Source organism: Amblyomma mixtum, chromosome 1 (genome assembly GCF_055824585.1).
Source record: "Amblyomma mixtum isolate Tamu chromosome 1, ASM5582458v1, whole genome shotgun sequence".
Taxonomy (NCBI): Eukaryota; Metazoa; Arthropoda; class Arachnida; order Ixodida; family Ixodidae; genus Amblyomma; species Amblyomma mixtum.
Window position 1 is genome coordinate 302,363,377 of NC_143012.1, and position 26,644 is coordinate 302,390,020.

The 26,644-nt window shown below is 46.9% G+C and overlaps 1 protein-coding gene across 1 annotated transcript; it reads left to right on the plus strand.

The window, feature by feature from the left end:
* The first annotated feature begins 1,797 nt into the window (after positions 1–1,797).
* Positions 1,798–25,060, plus strand: LOC149372224 (putative divalent cation/proton antiporter TMEM165). Its single transcript, XM_089566636.1, has 7 exons — positions 1,798–2,321; positions 4,222–4,432; positions 6,490–6,588; positions 7,660–7,736; positions 14,349–14,531; positions 17,884–17,989; positions 24,354–25,060. The coding sequence occupies exons 1-7, from the start codon at positions 2,202–2,204 to the stop codon at positions 24,440–24,442; spliced, it is 885 nt and encodes a 294-aa protein (XP_089422762.1). The 5' UTR covers positions 1,798–2,201; the 3' UTR covers positions 24,443–25,060.
* The last annotated feature ends 1,584 nt before the right edge of the window (positions 25,061–26,644 follow it).

The following is a 26,644-nucleotide window of genomic DNA, read 5'->3' on the forward strand; positions in this document are numbered from 1 at the left end:
ACTTCGAGGTATGCTTGCTTGGCGCCGATAGTCAGTGTGCAGCCTTTGTAGCGCTCCCTCACTACCTCGCCCACACGAAACTTGGCGCTCCCGCTTTCAAAGCGAGTGCGTTGAGCAGCGGATGTTTGCGGGACGCGGATTCGCGGAGAAAAAAAAATTATTTCACCGCCGTCAAGCAAAGGATGGCTATGAAGAGCACAAAAGCATGAAGAGACATGCAAGCCAAACTTCTGAAAGAAAACCAACTGAGTGCCTAATGATGCAACACTGAAATACATTCTTTTGCGTGAATCTGCTTCCCGCAAATTTTTGTCCGCGACTGTACGTGTGGTTCAGCTCTCACGCACTGCACTGTACGTCATCCGCACGCTTTATCATCGCCAACCCATGCCTGCCATTGCCAGCACGTGCAATTTGCCTCGATATTCGCGCGTCCTGAGGGAATTAAGGGATAAAGAAAGGAGCGAAAGAGGGAAAACCAGAGAAAAAAGGGCTGCAGTGAAGAGCTCCGGATAACTTTCGGCCAATTGCTCGTACGCGCGACTAGAGGGCCTCGATGTGCGCGGGAAGGGAGGCATCGAGGAACTCCAATGCACTCTGTATATAAAAAAAAAAAAGTCGTAGGTACGATCAATGGCCGAAATTTTTCCGGAGCCCTCCACTACAGCGCTTCTTTCTCTGGTCTTCCCTCTTCACTCCCTTCTTTATTCCTCTCCTCACGACGCGGTTGTGGTGTCCACCGAGAAGTGAGACATTACTGCGTTTTTCAATTTCTCAAAACCAATTTTAAAAATTTCTCTGTTATATGGGAAAAACGAAACCGATCATTGTTCGAGCGCAACTACATTTCAATTCCTGAATGGAAATTCGAATTTTTCGAGGTTATTATGTTCTGAATACTTCGATCTGCGTGCAGCTGTAGAGTGATTTGCAATGGCACGGTCCTGATCTTTGTGTGTTCAGAAAATGATTCGTGCCTGAACGTATAAAAGAATAAACCCGCTGCTGACAGTCGCGCTCGTGGAATTTGTTCACAGCCTTCCCTACGCAGAGTTACGGTGTCAGTAACTGTTACTTGCTGGCAAAAGTTAGTACTCTGCATTGGCGAACTTCTCTGTGGGAATATTTGAAGCGTTGTCGAACAGAAAAAAAATTGCGCTTAACCTCAGCGTTTGTCCAGTTTCTTTGTCCGTGTACAACTAAGCAGCGCAGCATTTATGAGAAGATGTTCCAACTAGCCCAGTCCCAAGCACTTCTTGAAAAAAAAAAAAAAAAGTCATTAAAGCGCGGTTTTTTTTTTTTTTTCGGCTTTTCAGTCGGAGTTCACAAGGCGCGGTAACTGTTTCACTTCTCGATGAGCACGTCAAGCACATGGGCGCCTTTTGTACTTCGCCTTCATCTAAACGCGGCCACCGCGGCCTGTTTAGAAACTCCGTGCTTCGGCTCAGTAGCCGGTTGCCCAAACCCCTAACAAGGCGCGGAAAGAAAGAAGAACGCGAGCAGCCCACGTGCTTGTCACGGTAGAAAAGGCTGCACATGAAACCGCTGTGATTACAAAAGAGATCGCCTAGCCTGTCTAGACTAAATTAAATTAAATCCGGCTATCCGCAATGATGCTATGGCTAGGAGCCGTGGTAAGTAACCCGAGTTCAAATACACGCGGCAAAGCTCCCGCGACATGGCCTTGCCAGCGACCCGCGATGCAACGATGCAACGTCGTGCCGATAGGCTCGACGCGACACTAGCGACTTGGCCATTCGCCGCCGTCATTTTTTCAGGCGTTTGGACAAGTCTAAGGTAAACGAAGGCATACGAGCACTGTGACGTCACGTCGGTCACGTCTTGCTCGTCGTCGGTTTACGCGCGATGAGCATTCATTTATTCTCTTGATGACAGGTCTCTGTCTCTTGAAAATGTGGTTTTCGGTTCACTCATCTCGAGACCTGAAGGTTCCTTCTGATGCATGGGTAGCCGGTTTCTGAGCGTCTTATTTATCTAGCTCGTATGCGAAAGTAGCTGTTCCGCGACTAGACTGTTCGCCGGCTCAGTCTCCCTTTTGTAATTTTTAAGAAATCAAAAGTGATCATGCGAGAGTTTCACTAATCCTGTATCGGTGCTCTGGGATCAGTCAACAGACGGTCTAGTCAGCGCGTAACAGACATTCATTGACCACTGCCGTCACTTGCTCCTCGCATTCCGTTATGTGTCCTCAGCTCATCGTCGTCCTCTCGTTATTCACTGCCGCTTACGCCTACGTCGCTGATCAGCTGCAAGGTGCTGTGCCGAATTTGGATTTTCGTCCACCCGAAGATATTTTCAAGGTATGATTACTTTGTCAGTTTTGCTGTTGTGACTCTCAAATGCCCCACATTGGTTCATGTGGAGACATCAGTGCACGCGTGGTCCGATTTATGCACACGAAGGTAATACGTCACTGCGCTTGAGGTAATCATGCCATCAGGGTGTGTGCTGATAGACGCAAATCCGACAGCCAGCTGCCAGGTGCTCCCAGCTCGGATACGGGAACGCGGTCTTGTAACCGTTCGCTGATCGCTCCGTAAAGCCTCTTGGACAAGTTTAGGTATATAGATTTCTTGTTGTGAACTGGAAAACCTCCTCTCGTTATAGCAGCGCAAAACCGCAGACTTTATTCGGAGCTTTCTAGGTATCACTTGGGCCTCCTTGATTACGCTACAACCTCTTCATAGCGAAAGTAAAATGATAGGAAATGTTCTCCTCTGTAGTGGCGTAACTGCATCTTCTTAGGTCAGTCACCTGATGTATGGGTGAGCTTCCAGAAAGTTGGACATGTTAGTAAGTAAATTAATAGTAGTGTTCGCTTAGTGCTTTTCTCTTAAGCGACAGTGCCTCCTAACAATATCGGGTTGCATTTCTTTGGCTAAATTTTTAGTGCAGTCACACTGGTGTTACAGGTGCTTCTTGCTTGCTTATTTGCTTACAAATTATGTGATCCTTGTCATTGGGCTATTTCCAGTGCTGCTTCGTCCTTGCATACTTTTAGACAAAGCTGTCAGCCATTCAACAGGTGATCCCTAAATGTTGGGAAGTTGATTAACTGGTTGAGACGTTGGCTCGAATAGGCCAAGTTGCTAGGTAGGTTGCTAGGTAGGCACATTAAGGGGATGCACCTATGCCAAACTTAAAACCATTATTTGACTGCTGGAGCCAGAGTTGGAAGCAAGCTCTGTACTGATTAAAATTGTTACGTGGTTATCAGCAGCATCAAGAATGAGTGGTCATGCTGAAGCCATGCCACATTATTTTTCAAGATATCCAGAAAGTGTTATTCATCGCTGCAGTGAACGGGGCTTTACAGACGTGGGTGGCTTTTGTCTCTCATGCATTTTGGGTTGCGTAACTAGGTTAAACAAGTTAAAAAGAGGGTACTGACAACGCAAGGTGTGAAGTCCACGATGTCTTCGCTGTATTGTTCCACATGCCTAGATGTGGTTCTTGTGTGTCAGTATTGAACTTAAGCTTAGAATTTTAATTTCATTTTAAAGACACTGGGCTAGTGGTGCAGAATGTTAGACCTTGTAACACAGACATTCTAACACAAGAAATTTACTCAATGCACATTGTGCCGTGCTTGCTTTGCTAGCATTCACTGAGGAGTGCTGGCATCGGGAACCCTTGCAGCTTGTCCGGGTTGCTGGTTTGGTTGGGGTGCTGGTCAGAGGTTTGCGAGACTACATGGTTGGCAGCTGCATTTCCCAGCACTCCCCTTAGTGTCAAGAGCATACTCGAGATGTCTTATGAAAATGAGAAATGGTCGTTGCAAAGAGTGTTGCTGTGTTCTTGAGCATATGATCTCATACCATGATCATTGCAGGGCAAGTACGTAGTGAAAAACGATATAAAATGAAAGAAAAATTTCATGTTAGTAATTTTTAAAGAAGTTTATTAACGCTTCAATCAGGCATGTAGAGCTTTTTATTTATTTTTTTGTGTTCAAACAAAATCACAACCATCTTTTCCAGGAAAGCATGGCTGAGATGAATAGAAAATAAGAATATAGCAAGGATGCTGGAGGACATGAAACAGCACTTTCATGGTGCCTTGATAAGTTTTGCCCTGTATTCAGAGCAGTTTTGCTGTGCTATCCCATCTGTAAACATTTTCTTTTCATAGTAGGACATCTGATATGCTCCTGAAAAGTTAAAGCAGGTGATTCATATTTATGTTTTCAATCCCTTTCAGCCGGCTGCCACTACAACGCCCAGAGTTGATTTAACAGCCGAGTCCAACACAGAATTTTGGCATGGCTTCCTGGGTGCCATCTCGGTCATCATTGTCTCCGAACTCGGAGACAAGACATTTTTCATTGCTGCTATCCTTGCCATGCGCCATTCGCGCTTGGTTGTGTTCGGAGGTGCCATCTCAGCACTGGCCATCATGACAGTGCTGTCAGGTAACTGCACGTCTTGTGTCAGAAAAGCTGTGGTCACAGTGCTGCGTTTGCAGTGCTGTGTTTGCATTTTCATGTGTGTCATTTGGGCAGGAAGGCACGCAGTGAAACATTTCTTGTCAAGAGGCAATGAAAGTATGTCACTTAATATATTAATTACAGATGTTAATACACATGTTTTTGTGTTGCACGGCTGGCCGCAGCAACTGTGCCAAACTGTTCCGCTTTGCATTGTTCTTGAAAGTGCATTCTTTCGAGGTATAGTCTAGGTGAGCTGTGACTAAACATACCCATTAACGAAATAAATACGCATGCATGTCAAATTTCTTCTGTATGATTTGTTTTTTCATCGAATACTAGGAGAGCCACTGCCAGCTCCCACTCCACCCATAAAATATCAGTTGTCAGTTTGCACTCTATGTTTCACCTTAGTTTCGTTTGTGTCCGTAAATTGTTCAGCGCGTTTCACCATGCTGAAAACATTGTTAGCATTATATTAAGGTAGAAAACTGCATCAGTGCTGATACTGTTTTTTTAGAGCGCAGCTCTTAGGCGGTTGTTTCTGCGTTTCATGGTGTTGCTGCTGTCCGTTGTCACCAGCAGGGGACACCCTTTAAGCTGTGAAAGCAGTGGAGCAGGAGCTTGGAAAGGAGAAAGTTAAAACGCAACCTCCTACCCTCTTTAACAACCGGCGCGCCAGTGGGGGGCGCAGCTGTGCATAGCAACCGTGACATCACACAGTAGCGGTAGAACGAGCGCACACGCGTCAGTGGTGGCAGCTACACCTCCGCTCATTCCCCAGATGTCTCGTTGCAGTCGAGTGAGTGAGACGCATGGCTCCGAAGCGGCTCAGTGATTCCGCTCCAAGCGGTTCGGGGAAGCGGCAATGGGGGCAGTGGGTTGACCGCAAGACTTTCAGCAAGCACACTTTAGAATTTCCAAAGTGTCTTTGGTATTTTTTTGAGGAAAGGAAATGCGCAGTATCTGTCTCCAACAGCTGGGAAACCAATAGAGCAGGGGCTCCCAAAGCAGAGGGTAAAATTTGTAAATTGGTTTTTGAGGAAAGGAAATGCGCAGTATCAGTCTAATATCAGTCTCATACATCTGGGGGGACACCTGAACCAGAGGGAAGGAGCATAACTGCCCTCTTGGAGCAGTGGACACCTCAATCGTTAAGCTAGGTGGGGGTAGGGACAGATGTGCCCTGCATGCTTTGGCATTGCCAACAGAAATCCTGCCACCTGCCAGGGTGGCAGGGTGGATGGGAACTTTAATGTACATATAAAGACAACCGGGAATTTCTTACCACTTATGCAGGAGAACATCCTGTTCCTCTCGCTCGTAACGGCTCCCACAGCTGTGACAACCTTGAGAAATACTTGCCCTGTGCAGCAAGTCGAGCATATATCCATCTATTTCTCTGTGGACTAAGCTTCCTTCATGACAATCAAGAACTGTTAGTGGAGTGTTTCTTGAAGAAGGAATATGTGTGAAAAATAACAAGTTGTCTGTAATTGTACATACATGTCTTGCTTGAATTCTTTGCCTCACCCTATCGAAAAGCTGAAGCAGCTGATAAGCTGTGCTCAAATTTCGCATTAGGAAGTACCGTAATTGTTGGAAATTTTTTTTCTCAGCAAGAATGTGAGCAGGCGGTACATTTCATTAAATTCGTGTGCATTTTAGAACGAGGAAGATGTGCTTTGAGGTTGAAATCCTCATAGTAAACTTAATTTAGTTTGAGAAACCATTGAAATCTCCATGATTAGTGATTTATTGCTGACAAATGCACCAGGAAAGGGTAATGAGTGCACCAGACAGAAATGACTAGCAGTTCATTGCATCCGCAAGAATGAATAAATGCAGAACTCCAGATTAAAGCACTCTGCCTTATTGCACACAATTTTTAATTTTTTAAGTGGGGGGGGGGGGGGGGGGGTGTTTGAACTCTTTGAGATTTGAGCCTAGGCCTGTTTGTTTAGCTGAGGTGATTATGGCTCAGTTTGATCTAGTGTGTTATATCCAATGGCTCATCCCTCTTGCTTTCTCTTTTCTTGCAGCTGCTTTGGGCTTTGCGACTACTGTCATTCCACGTGTATACACGCATTACCTCTCCATCGTCCTGTTTGTTTTCTTTGGAGTTCGCATGATCAGAGAAGGTAAGGACATACTGCAGTAGCGTAAGCACCAGTAGTTTCTAGTGAAGGAGCAAACAAAGGAGGGATGAAGAATATGCGCGGCATCTTCAGGAGACCCTCTGTATTGCTGTAACCTGTAAACCCTCATGAACTTGGAGCACACATATTTCAAGATATGATTGAACTAGAATATTTTGCATCATGTGACGCACTCAGATGAGTGGAAAAGTTCTTGCTACAAAATTCGGAACCTTGAGATCTAGCCTGTGAAAACTAAAAAAGGGCCATTGGCTAGTGGTTCATGTTACCCGGATGCCGTACCGTCAACAAATGTCCAATCTGCATGAGTGTGTGCCACAGTGTGCCCCCTTGCATGCTTTCTGTGCTGCTGTTCACTTGGCACAATTCTGGCTGACGTGGCAATGAGCCCTGGTGAGCACAGAGTCTCCGTTTCTTAGGGCAGCGACAGGTGGGCACAGTGAGAAGGGATGTGCAGAAAGAAGCAGGAGCTCCTACACCCCTCCTTCCCCTTTGTCTGTAGCGAGTAGCACCACTGTCTGAGCCCTGGTAGAGATGGCAGTGACCGCTCTCGTGTTGTCAATACAATCGCGAGTTCAAAGCTCATGTGCTCTTTTATTGAGGGACACGGCTTTGAACTACCAAAAGGGCAAACAAAATTTTTTTTTTTTAATTGTTGTATCCGCTTGTATGCCTCGTATTGCATGCTGTCTCAAAATTTCATTGCTGAAATCGACCAGGAAGTACTCGAAAAAAATTGTTTTGTGAACTGCGGCAGCTCTGCATAAGGGGAAATGCTTGAACAGTGGACATTTTTCTCCGTTAGGTTTTTGGGCCAAGTTGAATTACTTCATCAGCGGGAGTTGGCAGAAACCATTGGTTCTTGTTCTTTATTAGAATGTACACAGCAAAAAAAAAAGTTTCTAGTGATGGCTGCATTGATGAAGGGGTCTGGGTTCTTGTTTCAGATAGCCATTACTATATTTATCAGGTCTTGTCTTTTTCGCATTCCCTTTATTTCTAATGGTGTGGATTTGTGTCAAGTTTACAGATGCACATTTAATCCCATTTCAGCTTATTACATGCCACATGATGAAGGCCAGGAAGAATATGAAGAAGTACAAAAATCGCTGACCAAAAGGGAGGTAGACGTAAGTATGACAAGCTTTCTTCTGGACTAAAAATGGGTAAAGTTAAAAAATTAGGGACCTTTTACACGGTATCTAAGGTGCTCTACAATGATGGCTGTAGGAACTCCTTTAACCCTTTCAGTGTTGAATTTTCTCCGGCAGTGACATACTCATAGCGGGGAGCAATTTCGGTGGTGAGTGAGCCCATGGAGGAGTAGTAAACTTGAAAACAGAAAACAGTGTTTGAAATATTGGTTGTAGTGTATTGTAGGTTTGTGTTGCTGGAAAACAGGGTACAGGTCCCATGGTGCTGGAAGCTTTTGTCTCTATGTGTGTTTTGACTCTAGTCATAAAAGCATTTTCCAGCCCTTTAGCAACATTTGGTGTTTTATATGCTTTGTGTGCCCATCCACTGAGAGAGGGCTCAATTGTTTTACCACTCTCCCTTGGGCTGGAGAAAGGTTTCCATTGGCATAGAACACTTGGAGGCACTGAACAGGGTTTTTTGGTGGTTGAGCCAAACCAGTGACCAGCAGTGCAAAAATTCTGTGTGTTAGGTGGTTGAGTTATGGAGGAACATAGCTGCAGGAGCTTGTAATGAGAGTGTATCATTAATATGTGTAGTATCATGGTAAGACTGGTTTTCCCATCATAAACTGGAACTGCAGCTTTGGTAAGCCAAATATAGGACAGAGAAGTGAGCAGCACACAGGAAGTGAGGTTAGGTAATCTGGGCTACTTTGTTCATGTGAAATTAAAGAAAGTGGAAAGGCGAGGAAGGATTGGATCACGGTTGCATCCTAGTGGAGACAGGTATGAATGCTCTTTTCACTTTTAGAATACTAGCTCATTCACACTCCAGTTTACGTTGAAGCTGAATTTGCTGTTGTGTTTCATATGATGTACCGTATTTTAGTGTGTTTCCTGTTATGCCCAAAATGAGTAGAATTTTCTGCCATCTGTGGTGATGCCAGGCCTAACATGTAGAGTTTCGTTTCTTAGTGCACGGCTACCACCATGCTTTCTGTACGTAGAAGGGTGAAGGAGCTCTTCCTTTCCTTTCTGTCTAGTGCTTCGTCATTCTGGCATCAAATGGCACCACAGTTTCTTCCTTCACAAAATTGTTCATTACAAGTGCACCCACTCTCTGATTGCCCTTTCAATGCAGCATTTCAGATAACTCTGGTATACCTCCCATATACACCTCTGTGCTCTTGAATTGGCTTGCATTTAGAGCTCACTGCATGTTGCTCTTATGTAAAGTCACATTAATACGCCTCGTAGACATGTTGCAGCATTTGTCACCGTAACGCAAGTTATTGCACGATAGTTTTGCTAACAGTTGGAGGAAGTGCTTCATTGTCAGTTGGAAATTGTGCATGCGTCATTGTTTCATCTTGGGAGCTAGGTAGTGGTGAGTCGTGGAGGGTCTTTTACACGCAAGGGGAATCATGAGCTTTGCCAAAATCTGACTGCAATGTGAGTGATGATCGTGGACCTGTGGGTCCAAGTAGTTGCCACTGCTGGAGAACCTCAGCAAAAAGAGGAAACATGAGGACTGGAATCTTCAGCCAAGTTATGCTCAGTGACTACTTTTGCGTATCCTTTTGAGTATTGTAATGTATTACTTAGCAAGATATGACCACTGATCTTATGCACAACAAAAAAATTGGCAGAGGCTCAGCTTGGTTAAGCCCGGAAATTGCGAAAGCAACTTCATCCGTTTCTTCAGCCCGCTGTCGTTTCCTAGCTTGAGCGAATCGTTGCAGCCTTGCCTTGTGCATGTCGGACGACATGGCCTGGCTGAAACGCACAGCGTGGTTACGCCGGTACGACTGCGACGAGCCGGGTCGGAGCCCGATATATCTCCGTCTGGCGTGACGTCATCATAGCGAGCGCCTCCTCACGGCAGCGGCGCGCAGCTGCTGCTCGTCGCACCGTGGTTACGCTGGGACGACCACGACGAGACGAGTTGGAGCTCTGTCTCTGTCACAAAGTGCGCGCATGCTTTATTTTTCTTCTTTCTTCTCCGACCAAAGTGGCCACGGCTGGCCACGGCGCCGGTAGTATGCGGGCATGTCGCGACGCAGCGGCGATGACTTTGCCTCCCCCCGCGTGGGCGTTGACCCCTCGCGACGCTGGGGGGGTCAAGACTACGCCGCCCCCCTCCTCAGGATTATCGCCGGGAAGCGAGTGCTTTCACGAGGGGGGGACGGGAAGCGGCCGGTGAATGCCCTAGCACCCGTCCCAACCTTGGGAAGTTAACATCGCTCCTCGTTAGGACCATACCTTTCCTTCGCATCCCCTTCAGTTTCTTCATGTTTCTTCTCCCCCCTTCTCAACATCTGTAAATCGTTGGTGCACGGGGCCGAGAGGATTCGTTTGCTTTTATTTGTTTTTTTTTTTTTTTTTGTCACGTGAACACGGTGGCGGGAAAATCACGACCGAGTTAGTTGGTTTAGAGATTTCGGTGCGTGCCGACGTGTGTGAGGTCAGCCAGGGAAGTGCTCGGCAAGCGGGCCTAGGCGGTGTCTGACGCGTAGAGCGCGGCGACGGCGGCCCCGAAAGACGCGTAACCCGGGGCCCAAGTTCGCCCGTATCCGCACCCCCCCATCAGCACCGCGCGCTTCCGCAGCCCGACGCTCCCTGCGACCGGACCTTGCCACTACGCAGCTAAGCCACCGATTCTCACCACTCGCTTTGCTCTTTTCTTTGTTCTGTCGCTGTTCTCGTCCTATTCTTTTGTATATTGCTTTAATCGTGTAACTTTGTTGTATAGTTCTCGCCCTGTTGTCTTCCTTCTTCTTGTTAATAGTTTGTGTTCTGATTTTGTGCTTGTTGTTCGCATCGCGCCTGTGCATTACCGCTATTTTGCTTGGCTTATTTTGTAACCGTTTGTTCTTGTTCTTACCCAAGTAAAAGGGTTGCTGAAGAAACTTGTCTATACGCCTCATGCCTCCGGTCAACGGCTAATCAGGCGTGGCCCCTATCGCCGGTCAGCAGTCTAACCTCATCTTCCGCACGCGGGGTGGAGAGGTTTGTCGCTCCACCCCCCTCCTAACTTACGGAGAGTGCAGTGGTGGGCAGGTTGGCCCGATTAATTATAACTTCGGCGCCAATCAAACATCTAGCCGCCCACCATATCGTGACAATTGGCGTCCGCGACAGGACTTGCTGACCATGATTAGCCCTGACCGGGAGGCGTAGGGTTCAGGCCAGACTTGACGTACGCGCCCTATTGAAAGGTGCGTAGAGTCGGCGCGATGGAGGACCTAGAAAGACTCATTGGGCGCGGAAAGGCGTTAGGTCTCGAGGGAGCAGCCCTTCGCCAATTTGTGTGCGACGAGCGGATAGCGCTACGCGAGCGTCGTCGCGAGGAGGATGAGCGCCGTCGTCAGGAGGACGAGCTAGACAAAGCGCGCTCAGCGCGCAGGCTGCTGGAGCTGCAGAGAGAACTTGAGGCTCTCCGAGCACGAAGCAAAGCTAGCAGGAGCGAAGGCTCTGATGCCGCTTCAAACGGAAGCGAAGTGCCGGGTGAGACAGCACCGAAGGTGCTTGATGCCGGCGAACGGAATTACCGGCAAGGCGACTTCAGGGCGGTTGCAGAAATGGCACCGGCAGCAGACCAGGTGCGTTTGCCGACGCCTCCCGAGCATGGGGAGCTCACGTTCAAAGGGGGTGAACTTTGTATCGTCAAAGGACGAAGTGGTGAGCTCGGCCTTGCAATCGGGGTAGAGGTGAGTTCGGAAACGCCTGAAGCGAACACGCGGGAAGAGCTGGTTAGCCGAATGCCGGCACCGCCCTCAGACGTCACATGGGAGGCAACAGTGTCGCCTGACCTGGAGGACGGGACACTGGGGCACACTTTCGGGAAAAGAGATCCCGGCTATGTCACGGCTCCCGAGCGGCGGACCGGGCGGCGAGCTGTGGAGCGCCCCGACCCTCGTGATGATGAGGAAAGAAAAGCAGAGCCCGACGGACCAGTCGGAGTCGAGGAGAATGGCTCGGACTCGTCGGCTGTACAGCCTGACAGAGAGAATGGAGCGCAGTTGTGCTCCTTAAGGGAACCAGCGGATCGTGGGGAAGCCGCAGTTCCCGCGTGGCTAGAACCGCGACAAGCGGCCGACACGGGGCCGGTCGCCTTAACGGATGGCCCGTTTTCGGAGCAGCAGCCAGGAGTGCAGAGAGGTGTGCGGGCATACGTGAGGGTAGAGCGAGCCGGTTGCTGCGAGACTGCCGTTTCCGCACAGCCAAGCGCACAACCGGCAAATGACGTACAGTCAGTAACTTCTCGCCAGGGTGGCTATTCCCATGAGCGGTCAGGTTACAATACTCTGGCCGTGTGCTGCTCGCCGAAGGAGACGAACAAGCCTAGCAGTAAGGGACAGTGCCCGCTTCCTTTTATTGCATGGCAGGAAGGAGGAGAAACCTATGAAGGGTTTCTCAAAGGCGACAGAGAAAAGGCGCGAAACGTTCGCATGCTTCTTACAAAGCTATCCCAAAAGCTAGACGACCAGAGACGCGCTCGCGTTAGAGCACTACGGTGGAAGCGTCATATCGCCGACGCTCGAGCGATCTTTCGCGATACCTGCCGCACAGTCGAAGTAGGCGGAGGAAAATTCCTGTCTGGAAAGTTCCGCACCAAGAAGTACGGTGAAGTCCCCCTCAGTGCCGTACTAAAGGAAGACAACAGTCCGGCACTCATTGCACTCACCGGAACCTAGGCGATCACGAGCTCCGAAGCTCCTTTCCGCCTAAGTGGTCATTCCTTTTCTTTGTCTTTATATGTTGTGGCCTTTTTTGTGCTTGGAATGTTTGGCAACGCAAAATCTGCGGATGTTGTGTGCAGTGTTGAACTGTTTCAATTCCAAGTGCTGTGTGGAACAGTCTGCAGTGACTGTGACGTGACTGCGTGAAGTGTGCAGTGCGCGACTGTGCGAGCCATCGTGGGAAACGTTGTGCGACGAAGAACTGGTGCGCGCTCCTAACAGAGAAGTGCGCGTTAATTCATCTTCGTTTGCTTGCTCGGCAAGACGCATTTGTGCATGCACGACACTTGTGTATTTGATTTCGAAATGTTATTAAGAATAACATTCTTTTCATGGGGGTTGTGTCACAAAGTGCGCGCATGCTTTATTTTTCATCTTTCTTCTCCGACCAAAGTGGCCACGGCTGGCCACGGCGCCGGTAGTATGCGGGCATGTCGCGACGCAGCGGCGATGACTTTGCCTCCCCCCGCGTGGGCGTTGACCCCTCGCGACGCTGGGGGGGTCAAGACTACGCCGCCCCCCTCCTCAGGATTATCGCCGGGAAGCGAGTGCTTTCACGAGGGGGGGACGGGAAGCGGCCGGTGAATGCCCTAGCACCCGTCCCAACCTTGGGAAGTTAACATTGCTCCTCGTTAGGACCATACCTTTCCTTCGCATCCCCTTCAGTTTCTTCATGTTTCTTCTCCCCCCTTCTCAACATCTGTAAATCGTTGGTGCACGGGGCCGAGAGGATTCGTTTGCTTTTATTTGTTTTTTTTTTGTTTGTCACGTGAACACGGTGGCGGGAAAATCACGACCGAGTTAGTTGGTTTAGAGATTTCGGTGCGTGCCGACGTGTGTGGGGTCAGCCAGGGAAGTGCTCGGCAAGCGAGCCTAGGCGGTGTCTGACGCGTAGAGCGCGGCGACGGCGGCCCCGAAAGACGCGTAACCCGGGGCCCAAGTTCGCCCGTATCCGCACCCCCCCATCAGCACCGCGCGCTTCCGCAGCCCGACGCTCCCTGCGACCGGACCTTGCCACTACGCAGCTAAGCCACCGATTCTCACCACTCGCTTTGCTCTTTTCTTTGTTCTGTCGCTGTTCTCGTCCTATTCTTTTGTATATTGCTTTAATCGTGTAACTTTGTTGTATAGTTCTCGCCCTGTTGTCTTCCTTCTTCTTGTTAATAGTTTGTGTTCTGATTTTGTGCTTGTTGTTCGCATCGCGCCTGTGCATTACCGCTATTTTGCTTGGCTTATTTTGTAACCGTTGTTCTTGTTCGTACCCGAGTAAAAGGGTTGCTGAAGAAACTTGCCTATACGCCTCATGCCTCCAGTCAACGGCTAATCAGGCGTGGCCCCTATCGCCGGTCAGCAGTCTAACCTCATCTTCCGCACGCGGGGTGGAGAAGTTTGTCGCTCCACCCCCTCCTAACTTACGGAGAGTGCAGTGGTGGGCAGGTTGGCCCGATTAATTATAACTTCGGCGCCAATCAAACATCTAGCCGCCCACCATATCGTGACAGTCTCTCTCCGTCTGGCATGACGTCACAGCGGAGGTCATGCTAAAGGTCAAACGTGGTTACACTGCCCGAATGATGCTGAAGGGCTCAAACTGCGAGCAGTATTGCTTTCACAATAAAAACAAATAAAAGGAGCGCGGAGGATGCACAGAAGTTGCAGCAGAATAACTGAGTTGTGAAAGTTAGGTTGAACAGACAAGTTTTTTGCTTTAGCTGGTATGGCATTGGTAAAAACCGACCTCCAGATGCCACCTTCATGAAATGTTTGGACATGAGTACTAGTAAGTGAAGGAGGCAGGAGAACAATTGCTGCTTCTCTCCATTCTTGATCCAATAGTAGATACTCTCTCTCTCTGCGATTTCAGGACAGTGCAGCCCAGGCCAGAGACTCGATGGTCAACATGGAGGCTGGGGTGACAACGGTGACCTTTGGCAGGCGGCTGCGCCTGTTTCTCTCCAAAATCTTCTTCCAGGCACTCACCCTCACATTTTTGGCCGAGTGGGGGGACCGCTCGCAGATTGCCACCATCATTCTCGCTGCACGAGAGGTGAGTGCCCCGAGGCCAGTTGGTACTGGCCGCCGCCTGATGCTTTTATGAGTCAGCTGCGAGTGTAAGTGTTCAAATCAGACTAAATTGAAAGATTGGGCTAGCTGGTTCTTCACCTTGAAGATCACAGCACGAGCAACATGGATGGAGAATGAGACGAGCGTAGGGTTAAGTTAAAAAACGGAGTATATTTCGAAAATTGCACTTGTACACCTCATGGAATGAAAAACATGAGCAAAATCACAAAGATGCTATAGCAAAGTTTGGTTTGGTTTTATCGGGTTTAACGTCCCAAAATGACTTCAGCTATGAGGGACGCCGTAGTGAAGGGCTCAGGATAATTTCGACCATCTGGGGTTCTTTAACGTGCACTAACATCGCAGAGCACGTGGACGCCCTTTGTGTTTCGACTCCATCAAAATGTGACCGCCGCGGCCGGGATCGAACCCGCGTCTTCAGGTCAACTGCCGAGCACCATAACCACTGAACCACCACAGCGGCTACTATTAAAGTGTATGAATCTAATCACAATTATATACTCAAGAAGAGCTATTCCTTGTCTGAGAGATGATGGGGTGTTTACGTAACCATCCTTTCAAATCAATTTCTCAGTCTTTCTTCATCTCCTTGGTGAGAGTGTTTTGAGCATCTTAGCCGTTTTGGCTAATGTTTTTATGTTGCAAAGCATGCTTGTACAGTAGAAGCTCAATGATATGGAGCTCTTAGGGTTACAAAAAATATTCGCATCGTTTGTAATTTGTGTTATTCAGAATGAACAAAATCCGCATGAAGAAGCACGGAAAGTGTATTCACGCAGATATTTTAATGGCTAACGAAATTTCTTTCTGGTTGTCGTTCACTTCTCGCTGTGCACACTGCGTGACTGGTGATGTGCGGGCAGTGCCTAGTGCTCGAGGACGCGGTCGCAGCTCTTGCATTTGTATCATTCTCAGTGACACGGGAGTAGGTTTAGAGCACCCGAAATTCTGCACCTTGTACACAGTGCACTCTGGCCAGGAAATTTTACGAATTCGTATCAACCATGGTCTTATCACCGAGATTCTATTGTGTTTGTAAATGCATTTTCAGTGAACTTCAGTTTTGATTCAGTGCTGTGTTTATGTCGTTTTTCCATGTTTCGTCCTTCCTCCCTATGTGTTGTTTTGGTGTGATATTGAAAACTTCTCATGCATTACACATAACGACTTAAAATCTACTAGAACACCATTTCTGGAGAGCCTTTGTGGTACTTTGAAAATAAGTGACTAAATAAAATAAAAACTACAGACATGGTTTCATGTGAAATGGAGGACTGTGATGGTCTAGAAGCATGCTTTTTTACTAATATCAGTGCTTCAGTATGCTGATATAAGCCTGCTCTTCATGTCATTCTTTTTGTTTAATCTAACTGCAGCTTTGATGGTTGTATCGGAAAGACATGAAAGCAGTGGGTAGTGTCATAGACAACATGGCCAAAAAAGAACATTTCTACTAAAGTTAACCAGACGTGGCTGCAGTGGGGAAATCTAATTTTCTCACGACATAAACATGCTGCCTGATGTCGAGATATACAGAGTGCACCTCATTCTTACTTGCATGCATTGGCTTTGAGGGTACCTCATTTTTTCATGACTGCTGTGTCATAAACTTTTAAAGTTAAAAAGTTTGTTGTTGTCTGTATGCTTGGGTAAGGCGTGACAGAGTTAATAATGAAGCCAAGAACAAGCCATAAAAGAGCATCTTATATATAAGCTAACTGCATCTATAGTGATTTTACAAGTCACTTGACCTAATTCAGTGTAGCTGTGTAAGAAATATTATGAAGTGTGGCTTATAATCAGAATTTTGCAACAAATGCATGTGCATTGTGCATAGCTTTATGGCACAAAAGCAGTTGATGTTGTTTTGTACCAAACAAGATTTATCTTTGGTAATTAATATGGTGGACTCTCAGTATAATTAAATATCCTTGTCAGGCAGTGAGAATTTTCGAAATATAGTCTTATACTTGCGGCAAAGAAATGAACTGAAAATGTATTAATTCTGGCTGGGACTCTGATGGTGGTTGTGGTGGGAAAAAAAAAAAACTTGATAGAAGTCGAGCACTTCACTTACTTGGTTACATTTTTGTTTTGTTTTTTTTTTTCACCTCCCATCATTTTTTTTTTAAGTTGCGTATGTTGTGGGCATGCATGGTCACTTTTTTACTTACTCAAAATTGTGGAAATTCATGAATGAAAACACAGAGCGGCTGCACTTTCCCGCGGCACCATAAATCTGGTGCCTTCGTACATGTACTCCAGTGATCAGATGAACGCGCTGCTACAGTGTTTGCCCTGTTGTTTCCTTTGAAGATCACTCATGATGGCATCTTGTATGGTGTTTTTTGTCCTGCAAATTATTTTGAGTATTGGATGCACTGCGGTAGAAGGGTTCAGTGGTAATTGGGGGGTGAGGAGGTCTAAAATCTTTCAACACCAGTGGTTAGGCACAGTTGCATGCTGCATTTATACCAAGCATATTTCTGCCAGGCCAGTGAGTTGTAAAGCATTTTTACTGTGTCCCAGGTACTTTTATTGATGCTGTTTTGTGCTGGCAAAGCTCACACCTTGCATCCCTGGTTAGGAACCCTAAAAGTGCAGTAAAAGGCTCGTCAAGTTTGATGTATAGTTGATCGCAATACATCAAACTCGAGGGGAATCATGAAGCAGTTCGATATATCAGTGATTTCATCTATAAAACATGGCAATAGGCGAGCTTATCTGTAACCCAGAAGCGTAAATGCGTGCTACAGCGACGTGCTGCCTGGCTGCATACTGGCATCACACCGCTCACTGCATGTCCCATTTGCATGTCCCATTTGCATGTCCCATTTGCATGTCCCACTGCAGGAGCCCGTTTGAATTAACTGATGTGAGACCCGAAGCATCCGACTCCTTAGACTCGCATAGACGTCAGCCGGGACTAAGCCGGCATTTCAAATTATCCAGATTTTCGAATTAATGGGGGGGTCAAATAAAGCGCTTTTACTGTAATTGATCTCAGCTGGTGCTTGTCCTGAACAAACTGAATGTCACTGGCCTAGTCAGAAATTAAAATTTGACAATTTGGGACTTCGTACAGCTTACTTGTTCACTGTGGGTCCCAGGGGTTTGCTGTAACTTTAAGCACACAGCACTTGAAATTATGATTGTGAGCCGATTCCGAACATCTCTCGATCTGTCATGTTCTTGTAGTTTTTTCATGCGTGATCCTTGCTTGCTGATGAGCTAACGTGGATGTGTGTGTGGGACTTGTTGGCTGGAGTGGTTTCCTCAAGTCTGTTGGTGTGTGTTTTGCCATGGTCTTCCAGGACCCTGTGGCAGTATCTCTGGGCGCCATCCTTGGCCACAGCCTCTGCACCCTGCTTGCAGTCATAGGTGGAAGGCTGGTGGCACAGTGGATATCTGTCCGAACAGGTAAGTCGCTGCCTTAAGGAAGTATTTTGCAGCGAGTTTGAAAGCACACTGCACACAGATTGCATGTGATCAAATTTCTTCCAACGTGCAGCGTGTGGGAGTGTTCCAGAGTGCTTAAATATCCGTTTCCTGAACCCTCACCAGCGAAAAGGGAAATGAATTAGTTTGGTGAGAAAGCAGCATAACATGTACCAGTTCCAAGCACGGAAATAAACAAGTGATAAATGCTGCCAGCTCCGCCTGGAATGTAGCAATGGCTCAAGCAGGAGTCCTGGCGCTGACATTATTTGGGCAACAAAAGTTTTCACTTTGGCTAGTTTGAGCACTTCGACAAAAGCAGCACAAAAGAATGTAGGCATACCACCCGTCACGTCCACACTGTGTTCGCGGCTGTGTTTCTTTTTCTTTTCTTTTTTCATTCTTTACAATAATACTTTTACTTGAGTAGTGTTTGCAGAGCCTTCATTGATCATGCTTGATGCAGTTGACCCTGGTTGCTGTCAGAGCCATATGTTCTGAATTACCTGACTGAGTGTTCATACAATATGCACTTGAATTATGGGTCTTTGAAGCGTCCACGTGACGCTCAAAGCAGTCAGTGAATGTGATCATTCATGGTATTTTGTATTACCGTATTTACTCGCATATTTGCACCCGTGCATAATTTGCACACCCCCAACTTTTTATCTGGATTTCTTGGGAAAAAAACTTTTACTCGCAAGTTTTGCGCTCCCTGCTACGCAAGCACACCAGCGTGCATGCGGGTGCGCGCAGGCAGGCTTGTAATTTGTTTGTAAATTGGTTCAGGTAAGGAAGTCAAGTGCTCGCCGCTTACCCGGCTCGCTAGCGCCAGCTGTCTCTTTCCCGTTGGAACGACTATAAGAGTAAACTTCCGGTAACCTCCAGAGCATATGTCGCTCCCAAAACCGAAACTACCGAACCACTGACTGTTCTGTTTACCGCCACTTAGCCCGACCTCTTAAGAGGAGGGTGCCGTTTTATCGCCTTATATCACAATTTATCTCTAACTGCTGGCTCTGCTATTGTATCATTCCACGCTTAGTACTTCGAGCTGGGCACGCGCCATCATGCCATCATGCCATCATGCCATCACGCGAGGAACTAGATAACGCGGGCCTGGGGCGGAGGTGGGGTGTGCGTCTACTTTTGGTGGTGTGGGGAGGGGGCAGTGAGAGCCGTGAGTTGCAAGGTCGACTTGTACGCGGCAATGTACCGTATACATTACGTGTTATCACATTTGTAGAGTTTTTTAGGGCGTGTTCGCCTAATTTGCGCAGCCTCTTTTTTAAGCCTTAATGTTAGGATGAAAAGTGTGCAAATTACGCGAGTAAATACGGTATCTACTTTTTTTTATGGTGGTACAGTTGACCTTGGGTACATCAGACTTGGGTATATTGAATTATTGTTTATATCCGATGCAGAAGTATGGCATTATTGTTCACTTTTATTGAACTCACGTTAGAGGAACATTCCATATATGGAACGATGCGCCGTGCACTGCAAGTACCACTTATCCTAACAGCTCTCTTCGATCACTCTTCACGCATGGAGGCAGGTTGGCAGTGCTGCCTTTGGCACCTGCTGGCAGCGCTAGAGTTGTGAAACCACGTGACAAGGTGAACGTGGGATTGAGGGTGGCCTTCAGTCTCTTATGGAGTACAGTACAGTGTAGTCCGCATATATCGAACTCTTTAAAGGATGCCTGCGAGGCGGATGTAACATGTAATTCGATATAAAAGTTGTAGTAAATTTGTAGTAAAGTTGTAGTGTAGCTTAAAGTTGTAGTAAATTTAACAACATATGAACACACTGAGCTGGGAAAAAATGTACCATGTTTACTCGCGTAATTTGCCGACTTTTTTTTTTTTTCTGTAAATTAAGGCTTTAAAAAAGGGGGTGCACAAATTACGCGAAAATTTTCTGAACACGTCCTAAAAAACGCCGCGAAGGTCATCACACGCAATATATACTGTATATTGCTGCTTATACGAAGGCTTCCCTACTTGCTTCTCTCGCTAGCAAAAAAAAAAAATTGACTCCAAATCTAAGGCGCATACCTTGTCCCGCTCCGCCCCGCTTTGTGTAGTTCTCCGTGGGATGGCATGAAGGCGTGTGTGCAGTTCAAAGCAATAAATGCGCAATGATACAATTGTGAAGCCAGCAGTGGGAGGCAGAAGACATAATGGGCGAGAAAACAGTGCCTTCACGTGCTGCCCAACTGACTAACGGCAAACTGAACAGCAAATCGTTTGTAGTTTTGCATTCGAGCGCACGCACAATTGTTTGTTCAGGAAAGTGACCGCCAGCGCGAGCGAACGGGGTAAACGATGCACAATTCATGCTCTCTCCACTCGCACCTTTTGCAATCACACACGGCGAGCGGCTGCACCAATCTGTGACTGCTTCCTAGAATTCACTTGACAAAGTGCACTCTCTTCTTTGGGAAAGTGGAGACCAGAATGACAAAAGCAATTCTGTATAGTTTGTTTTTGGCAGAATTCCACTCATCAAAGACAGGGCACTTAGAAGGTTGATTTTTAGTTCTCTTCCAGTCCCCAGGTTCCACGTGAACTATCTCTTGGTCCATTATCTCCTGGCTTCTGTGTGTCTTGTGAGTCAAGAGTATAGTCTGTTTTTGGGAAGCTAAAAGAAAAAAGAAGCAACAAACGAGCAAAAAATTTGAAAATGAAAGGTACAGCAGCTGGAGCTCAAGGGCTTGCACAAAAAGACAAAACTGCAGAGAACGTCCATACTTGCTGAAGTCTGCGGATGGTCTTTCTGAGCATTGTGGGGCTCATAATAGGGGGATGATTCATTTTCCCCGCTTAATCTTAGCTGACGCAGTTCAAAACCGCCGACCTCACCCCGTGATCACGTGTGCTACTGAGCTCACGCCGACTACGGCGGGTCTTGCTCTGAGCTGGAGCAAAGTAACGACACTCTGGCTGACACAAGCAAGGCATTTAATGCTGCAGCTACAGTAATGCCAGCTAGCAACAAATTATGGGAGGTTATGAGCTAATGTTCGCCCACGCTAGGGCAAGGGACAAGCTCCGGACGGGACGTGGTCACTGGAATGTCCCCACGAGGCCTCGCCTCGCTGGCGGAGAGCCACGCCGAAACATCCGGACACAATGAGTTCCCGAGCCGAAAAGAGAGAGCTATTCCCCCTGTGTGCACGCGTGCAGCAGTCACGTTGTTTGTGGCGCTCGGGGCACTGCGATGTCGATGCCTTTCCTTGTAAAGGTAATCTATGGTTTGACGGCATACCTTCTCTTCTGGTCAGGAATCATGGGTGATGGAGTTCACTTCACTGACCATGGTCAAAAACAAATGATGTATTGGGAGCGCTACGGCTCCCTTGTTCACAAAAAAATTTAAGATAACTAGAAAGGACACCTTGGGGAAACAAACCCTAAAGGGGACGAAGCGGGGTGCGTCCCCATAGAATACTGAGGGTAAAAATGCTAGCTATCCTTGTTTGCATTGAACGATCAGGGACAAAAGGCAGAGATGGTGGCAATAGGAAGGAAATCAGAGGCAGGCTCTTAAAGATTCTTTGTCTGAGTGATTCCTATTCGATGCAGTCCAATGAACTTTTTTTTTTTCGCTTCCTTGATTATTGCTTCATTATTTCCTTGAAATGCGACAATTCTTGAATTTTCTGTACGAGCCCTGTTCATTTTTCGACTGCGGGACTTAGCATCACAACACGTCAGCGTCTTGTTTAGTTGTATCCACCAAAATAACGTAGCTTCATCTGCCTTGAAAATATGGTGGGGTCGGTATCTTGCCATGGTGTTGCTCGAAGTTTCTTTAATCTACTTGTTTATAGTGTTGACATCCACGGCATGGCTCTCAACAGTCGCTGCTTAGCTGTTAATTTTGTGGCGTTGTTCAAAGCACTGCTGCCAACCGGAGCCTCTGCTTGTTGAGTCTACTGTGACCAAAAGCAAAGCCGTTTTCTTTCTGCTCAGTCATGGGGCCGAAAAGAGGAATGCTCCTTGATCAGACAACTAGGAACCACTTGTACACAGCTGTCTCAACGTCTTCATACGCAGCTGTATGAAGACTGGCACCATGAGCACCAGATCTTTTCTCCGCTTTAGCCCTAACATCTGCCTTGTTCTTCAAAATTGTGCTCATTGGGCTTCTCCGAATCTTGCATGTTGCGGAAAATTCAGGTTTCTTCTCACTTCTTTCGATTCACTTCGTAACATCGTTTCACGGAAAAGGGAAGAGTCTGCCATTTCACAGCTGCCATCATGCACCCACAAAGATGATGAAAAGTCATGCAAAATTGCCGACGGCAACACAACGCACCGCACGTGCAAACTGCTGACAATCTGGACGACAACACACCAATAATGCATATTCTAGTTGGCTGCTCTGCGCCTGCTGCCTACATCATGAGAAATCCGCGTCATCATTTGTGGAGTAGCAGGCCAGGGCCATGTTACCACCGGCCGACCTCTCCACCTTTCCCTCATTAAAATTCCTTTCTCTCTCTCTCTCTCGCGTCATCATTGGTCAGTGTGCACTGCGTGGCACCTGCAAATCCATGCGGAAAAGCTGACCACCAGATATGAGTTGAGTGAAAGCCAGCTTCTTGAGTCGACCGACGTTGTCCGAAGTCCGATCTGTCGAATTTGATGGCTAGTTTTTGAACAGTGTAGCCATCCGTACCTTTTGCTATACATTGAAGTTGTAGCTGTACATGCTCAGAAATTGTTTAATATAAAATATAATTGGATCTGACCGAGTTTGTTTAATCGGGCTTAACTGTACAGCAGGCGGTGAAACACGTAGGCAAAGTAGACAGGATGAGTGCAGACCTTCTTGGCTCTTCAAGATCTGCAGGGTTACATATTACGAACTGCAGTATGATCTAGATGTCCCGATGCCTTGGTTGCCTTTCATGCCATGGCAGGTGACTTCTAGACTGATGGTTGCCATGCTGTACACTGGAGCTGGGATATTTGAGTTAACAATGTGGAACTCGCTGCTTAACGTGCTTACTGCATCTTCATTTTGATCATACGAGGGGGTACCCAAAAGAAACCGGACTTATTTTTGTTTGAACTTATTTTTTCACATTTTCAGCACAGACCTTCAATATCCTTCAAAGTACTCTCCACTTACAATGATACGTTTGTCGAATCTTTCATTCCATTCTTCAAAACATTGTTTAAATTCATCTTTTGTGGTGCTTGACAGTCCTTCCGTCGTTTTTTTCTTCACCTCAGCAACATCAGCGAAACGCTTTCCATTCACCTATCTTTTCATTCTACGAAACAAAGAAAGTAGCACGTGGCAAGGTCGGGTGAGTATGAGGGTTGAGGAACAGAGGTCATGCCATTTTGGTCCGAATTTGTCGTACAGACAGGGCTATGTGAGCAGGGGCATTGCCGTGGTGGAAAAACCAGTCACCCGTCTGCCACAAATCAGGCCGCTTCCACCGAACACTGTTGCCCAATCTTTTCAAAACATACAAGCAGAAAGCCTGGTTAACTGTCTGACCCTGCGGAAAAAATTCTGAATGGATGACTCTTCTCACGTCAAAAAAACAAATCAGCATTGTTTTGAGGTTTGATTTCACCTGGCGAGCTTTCTTGAGGCGAGGTGAATTTGAAGTTTTGCATTGGCATGACTGTTGCTTTGATTCAGGATTTAATTCAGGAACACTTGAGTTGTCCCCATAGCATCGTCCTTGAACGTCTTTCTGAATATTTCAAGAGTTTCCGTTCCACTTTTGTCGAGAAAAAATCAGAATTTCACCGGCGCACGCTGTTCATGAAAATCAGCCATTACAAAAACGACGCTCACACAAAACAGTCGTCACTCTAAAACTCTGCCTAAACTAGCCTGACCTCCTTCAGCGACGGCACTCGGCTTACTGACTCTGAAATGTTCGTTCTATACACTCCTAGCGGCAAAACGCGGTAAAACAGAAGCTGTGCCGATTCAAAAAATTATTCCGGTTTCTTTTGGGTACCCCCTCGTAAAATGATGAGTTTACTTCCTTGAGGCTATGATGATTCACGGAAAAAAAGAAAAAAATTGGAAGCAAAGAAATACAGTTGTAGCATTGTCCGTGTGTATTTCTTCCCTTGTGAATGCTTTCTTTTTCCGCAGTCTTTTTTTTTTTTTTTTTCTGTGAACTGCACACCAAGTGGCCCAACGAGTTGAAGTCAGCGTTCGTCCTGTGTTTTTTGCACTGAAAAAATGCATTCTATATACCAAGACGAACTAGCCTGTCTGTCCACTTTAACAAGATCTACGCTTCTTCAGGTCATGCAGATTTTTTTGTGAGTCCTCAAAGCTGCTGTCTTCTCCCTTCCAGTCACCTTTATCGGAGGCATCGTGTTCCTGGTCTTTGCCGTGTCATCGCTGTACCTTGGCTCCGGAGAGAAATCCCTGAGGAGCCTATGAGACCGCAGCTTCCCGACAGACTTGAAGGCACCAAAGACGATGTGAAGTTTAGGACTGCTTTTGTAAAAAGAAAGAACAAACGTTCACTCGTACTGTTTTCGGATGGCCGCCTCTAGTGGACTGTAGGTAGTGAATGAAAAGGTCATTGATGTCTTTCTATATTTTTTGATTGGCCTTCTGATAAGATCATCTGGTCAGCTGCATGCTGAAGTGGTGCTGTGTTTAGTTTGTGTAAGGAGCAGCAGTCTTCACAAAGCTTGTGTTCCCAACGAATTTACTATCCTGTGATCCTTGCATGCTGTACTTTACGAGGTCTTGCGCAATTTCTTAATAGTTGTTTATGCCAGTAGTCTTGGAAAGACGACATTTACGCTATTTTCGGGCATTGGCTGTATTGAGCTCTCGTTTATTTTACTTGCTACATAGTGCGCAGGTTGTTATTTTTGTTTAGTTCTTTATTGTAATGCTGCTTGGTTGTATTGTGGCATCCGGTTTTGGAAGGAAGTTGCTAAACAACACCTGTAAAGACTTGTACAATTTTTTTATTGTATATATGGCTTTTGTAATGGTTGTTTCAGGATCATGTGAAAGACCAGGCAATAAAATGTTTTTGCAGCAGCCTGTCTAATGAAACTATTTCAGATCACGTGCCCAGCTCGCTCACCACCTGTTATACTCGTGGTCGACTTTCTGTAGCACTGCAGCTGAGACTAAGCCGGTAAGGAGAGGAGCCTTTCCCCATGTGTCACTGTGTCGTGTAGTCCGGCCTGTAAACAAACGTTCTTTCCTGTTTATTTAGTTCTTTTGTCATGAGCCCACTCCTTTGTTGTTTTTAATGACTAAGGGGGACAAGCACTTCTCACTCTGGAGCCAAAAGGATGAAGCTCTCCAAAAAACTTTCAGTTGAGCATTTTTTACGGAAATGTATATTAGCAGCCCTTTCTTTTCTTTTTTTGGTGACTCTGCTGCTCATACACTGAGAGGCAAGATATGAGAAAACAGAGTATGATTATTTATTTCTCGTAATTCCCTCCAAAGCGAGAATGTGGTTACGAAATTGCACTGATGCATTGCCACGCTTAATATGCGTGAGCAGGCAGCGCCCTTTATTAGGAATAAGGGATAAACTCCCAGCATAGGGGCTTTCTGCTGCGGTATCGACACTGTATGTACCGTACCCTTTGGAAACGAAAGAAGCGCTGCGGCAGTTGCAACCTGACGCGAATGGCAGGGCCTGCTCTTGAAATCAACATCAGCACTAAACGAAACTAAGCTGCGCATGCAGAAACAGCTGACAGCGCGATCTGAAACTTCTTATTCGCTTTGAAGCGACTTGTAAACTGTTGACGACGGCGGGTGTGGAACCCTCAGCCCCGAGCATCCTTTTGCGTATTTGATTATCGGCGAAAGTCAACCACTGATGAACTCATCAAGAACAGTCGCCACCGCAAAAAGTTGGAGGGTCACTTGAGCTCTGCCTTGAGGGTATGACGCGATAGCGTGATTCCAATATATGCAGAAGGTCATTCTCAACATTCATTGATCTCTGGAAGTCCTCATACTCCTCCTAGTGCAGTGGTGCAACGGTTAATTAGTTTTGGGAGTTGAGACAGCCTCTGATGATTAAGGGTTCTAACTTCTGGAGCAGTGGGAGGCCGTGCTGCTCAGCTCCGACCCGGAGATCCAACTCCGGGCAGTGGAGTGAGCCAACGAGGTCGCTGTAAGCCACGGGGCGACGGCCATCTAGCGCGACCAAGAACTCGCTTTGAACCACTTTCTGCCGGTGAATAAATCTCTTCCAATCCAACCGGGGGGGGGGGGGGGGGGGGCAGTTTAGGCCAACTGTGAGCATGATGCAATGCCTCCTACTGCCTCCTGCAGTGTTTCCTCTATTCTAGCTAGCATTACCGCCTGGTGTGACCCAGAGGGCGTTATCGTCGGCGTAGATGGAGTGGGAGAGATGTGGTATAGCAGAGAGGGTTCACGAGGGTGAAAATAAGACGGGGGAGAGAATGGACCCTGGGGGGTGCTCTTGCTACCAGAGCAAAAGGATTGGAGCGGAGGGGGCCATACTGTTGTTCAGCTGCTCTGTCCAATAAATGGCACGGATGTAGTCACTAACACGTTCTGCAGTGTTTAGGCTGGGTATTATGGTGAGGATTACCTCGTGTTTCACGTCGAAATGTTTGTTGAAGTCTAAGG

Coding starts and splice junctions, on each gene's coding strand:
- LOC149372224 (XM_089566636.1), top strand. CDS start 2,202: ATGTGTCCTCAGCTCATCGTCGTCCTCTCGTTATTCACTGCCGCTTAC. Junction 2,322..4,221: donor CACCCGAAGATATTTTCAAG/GTATGATTACTT, acceptor AATCCCTTTCAG/CCGGCTGCCACTACAACGCC. Junction 14,532..17,883: donor TCATTCTCGCTGCACGAGAG/GTGAGTGCCCCG, acceptor ATGGTCTTCCAG/GACCCTGTGGCAGTATCTCT.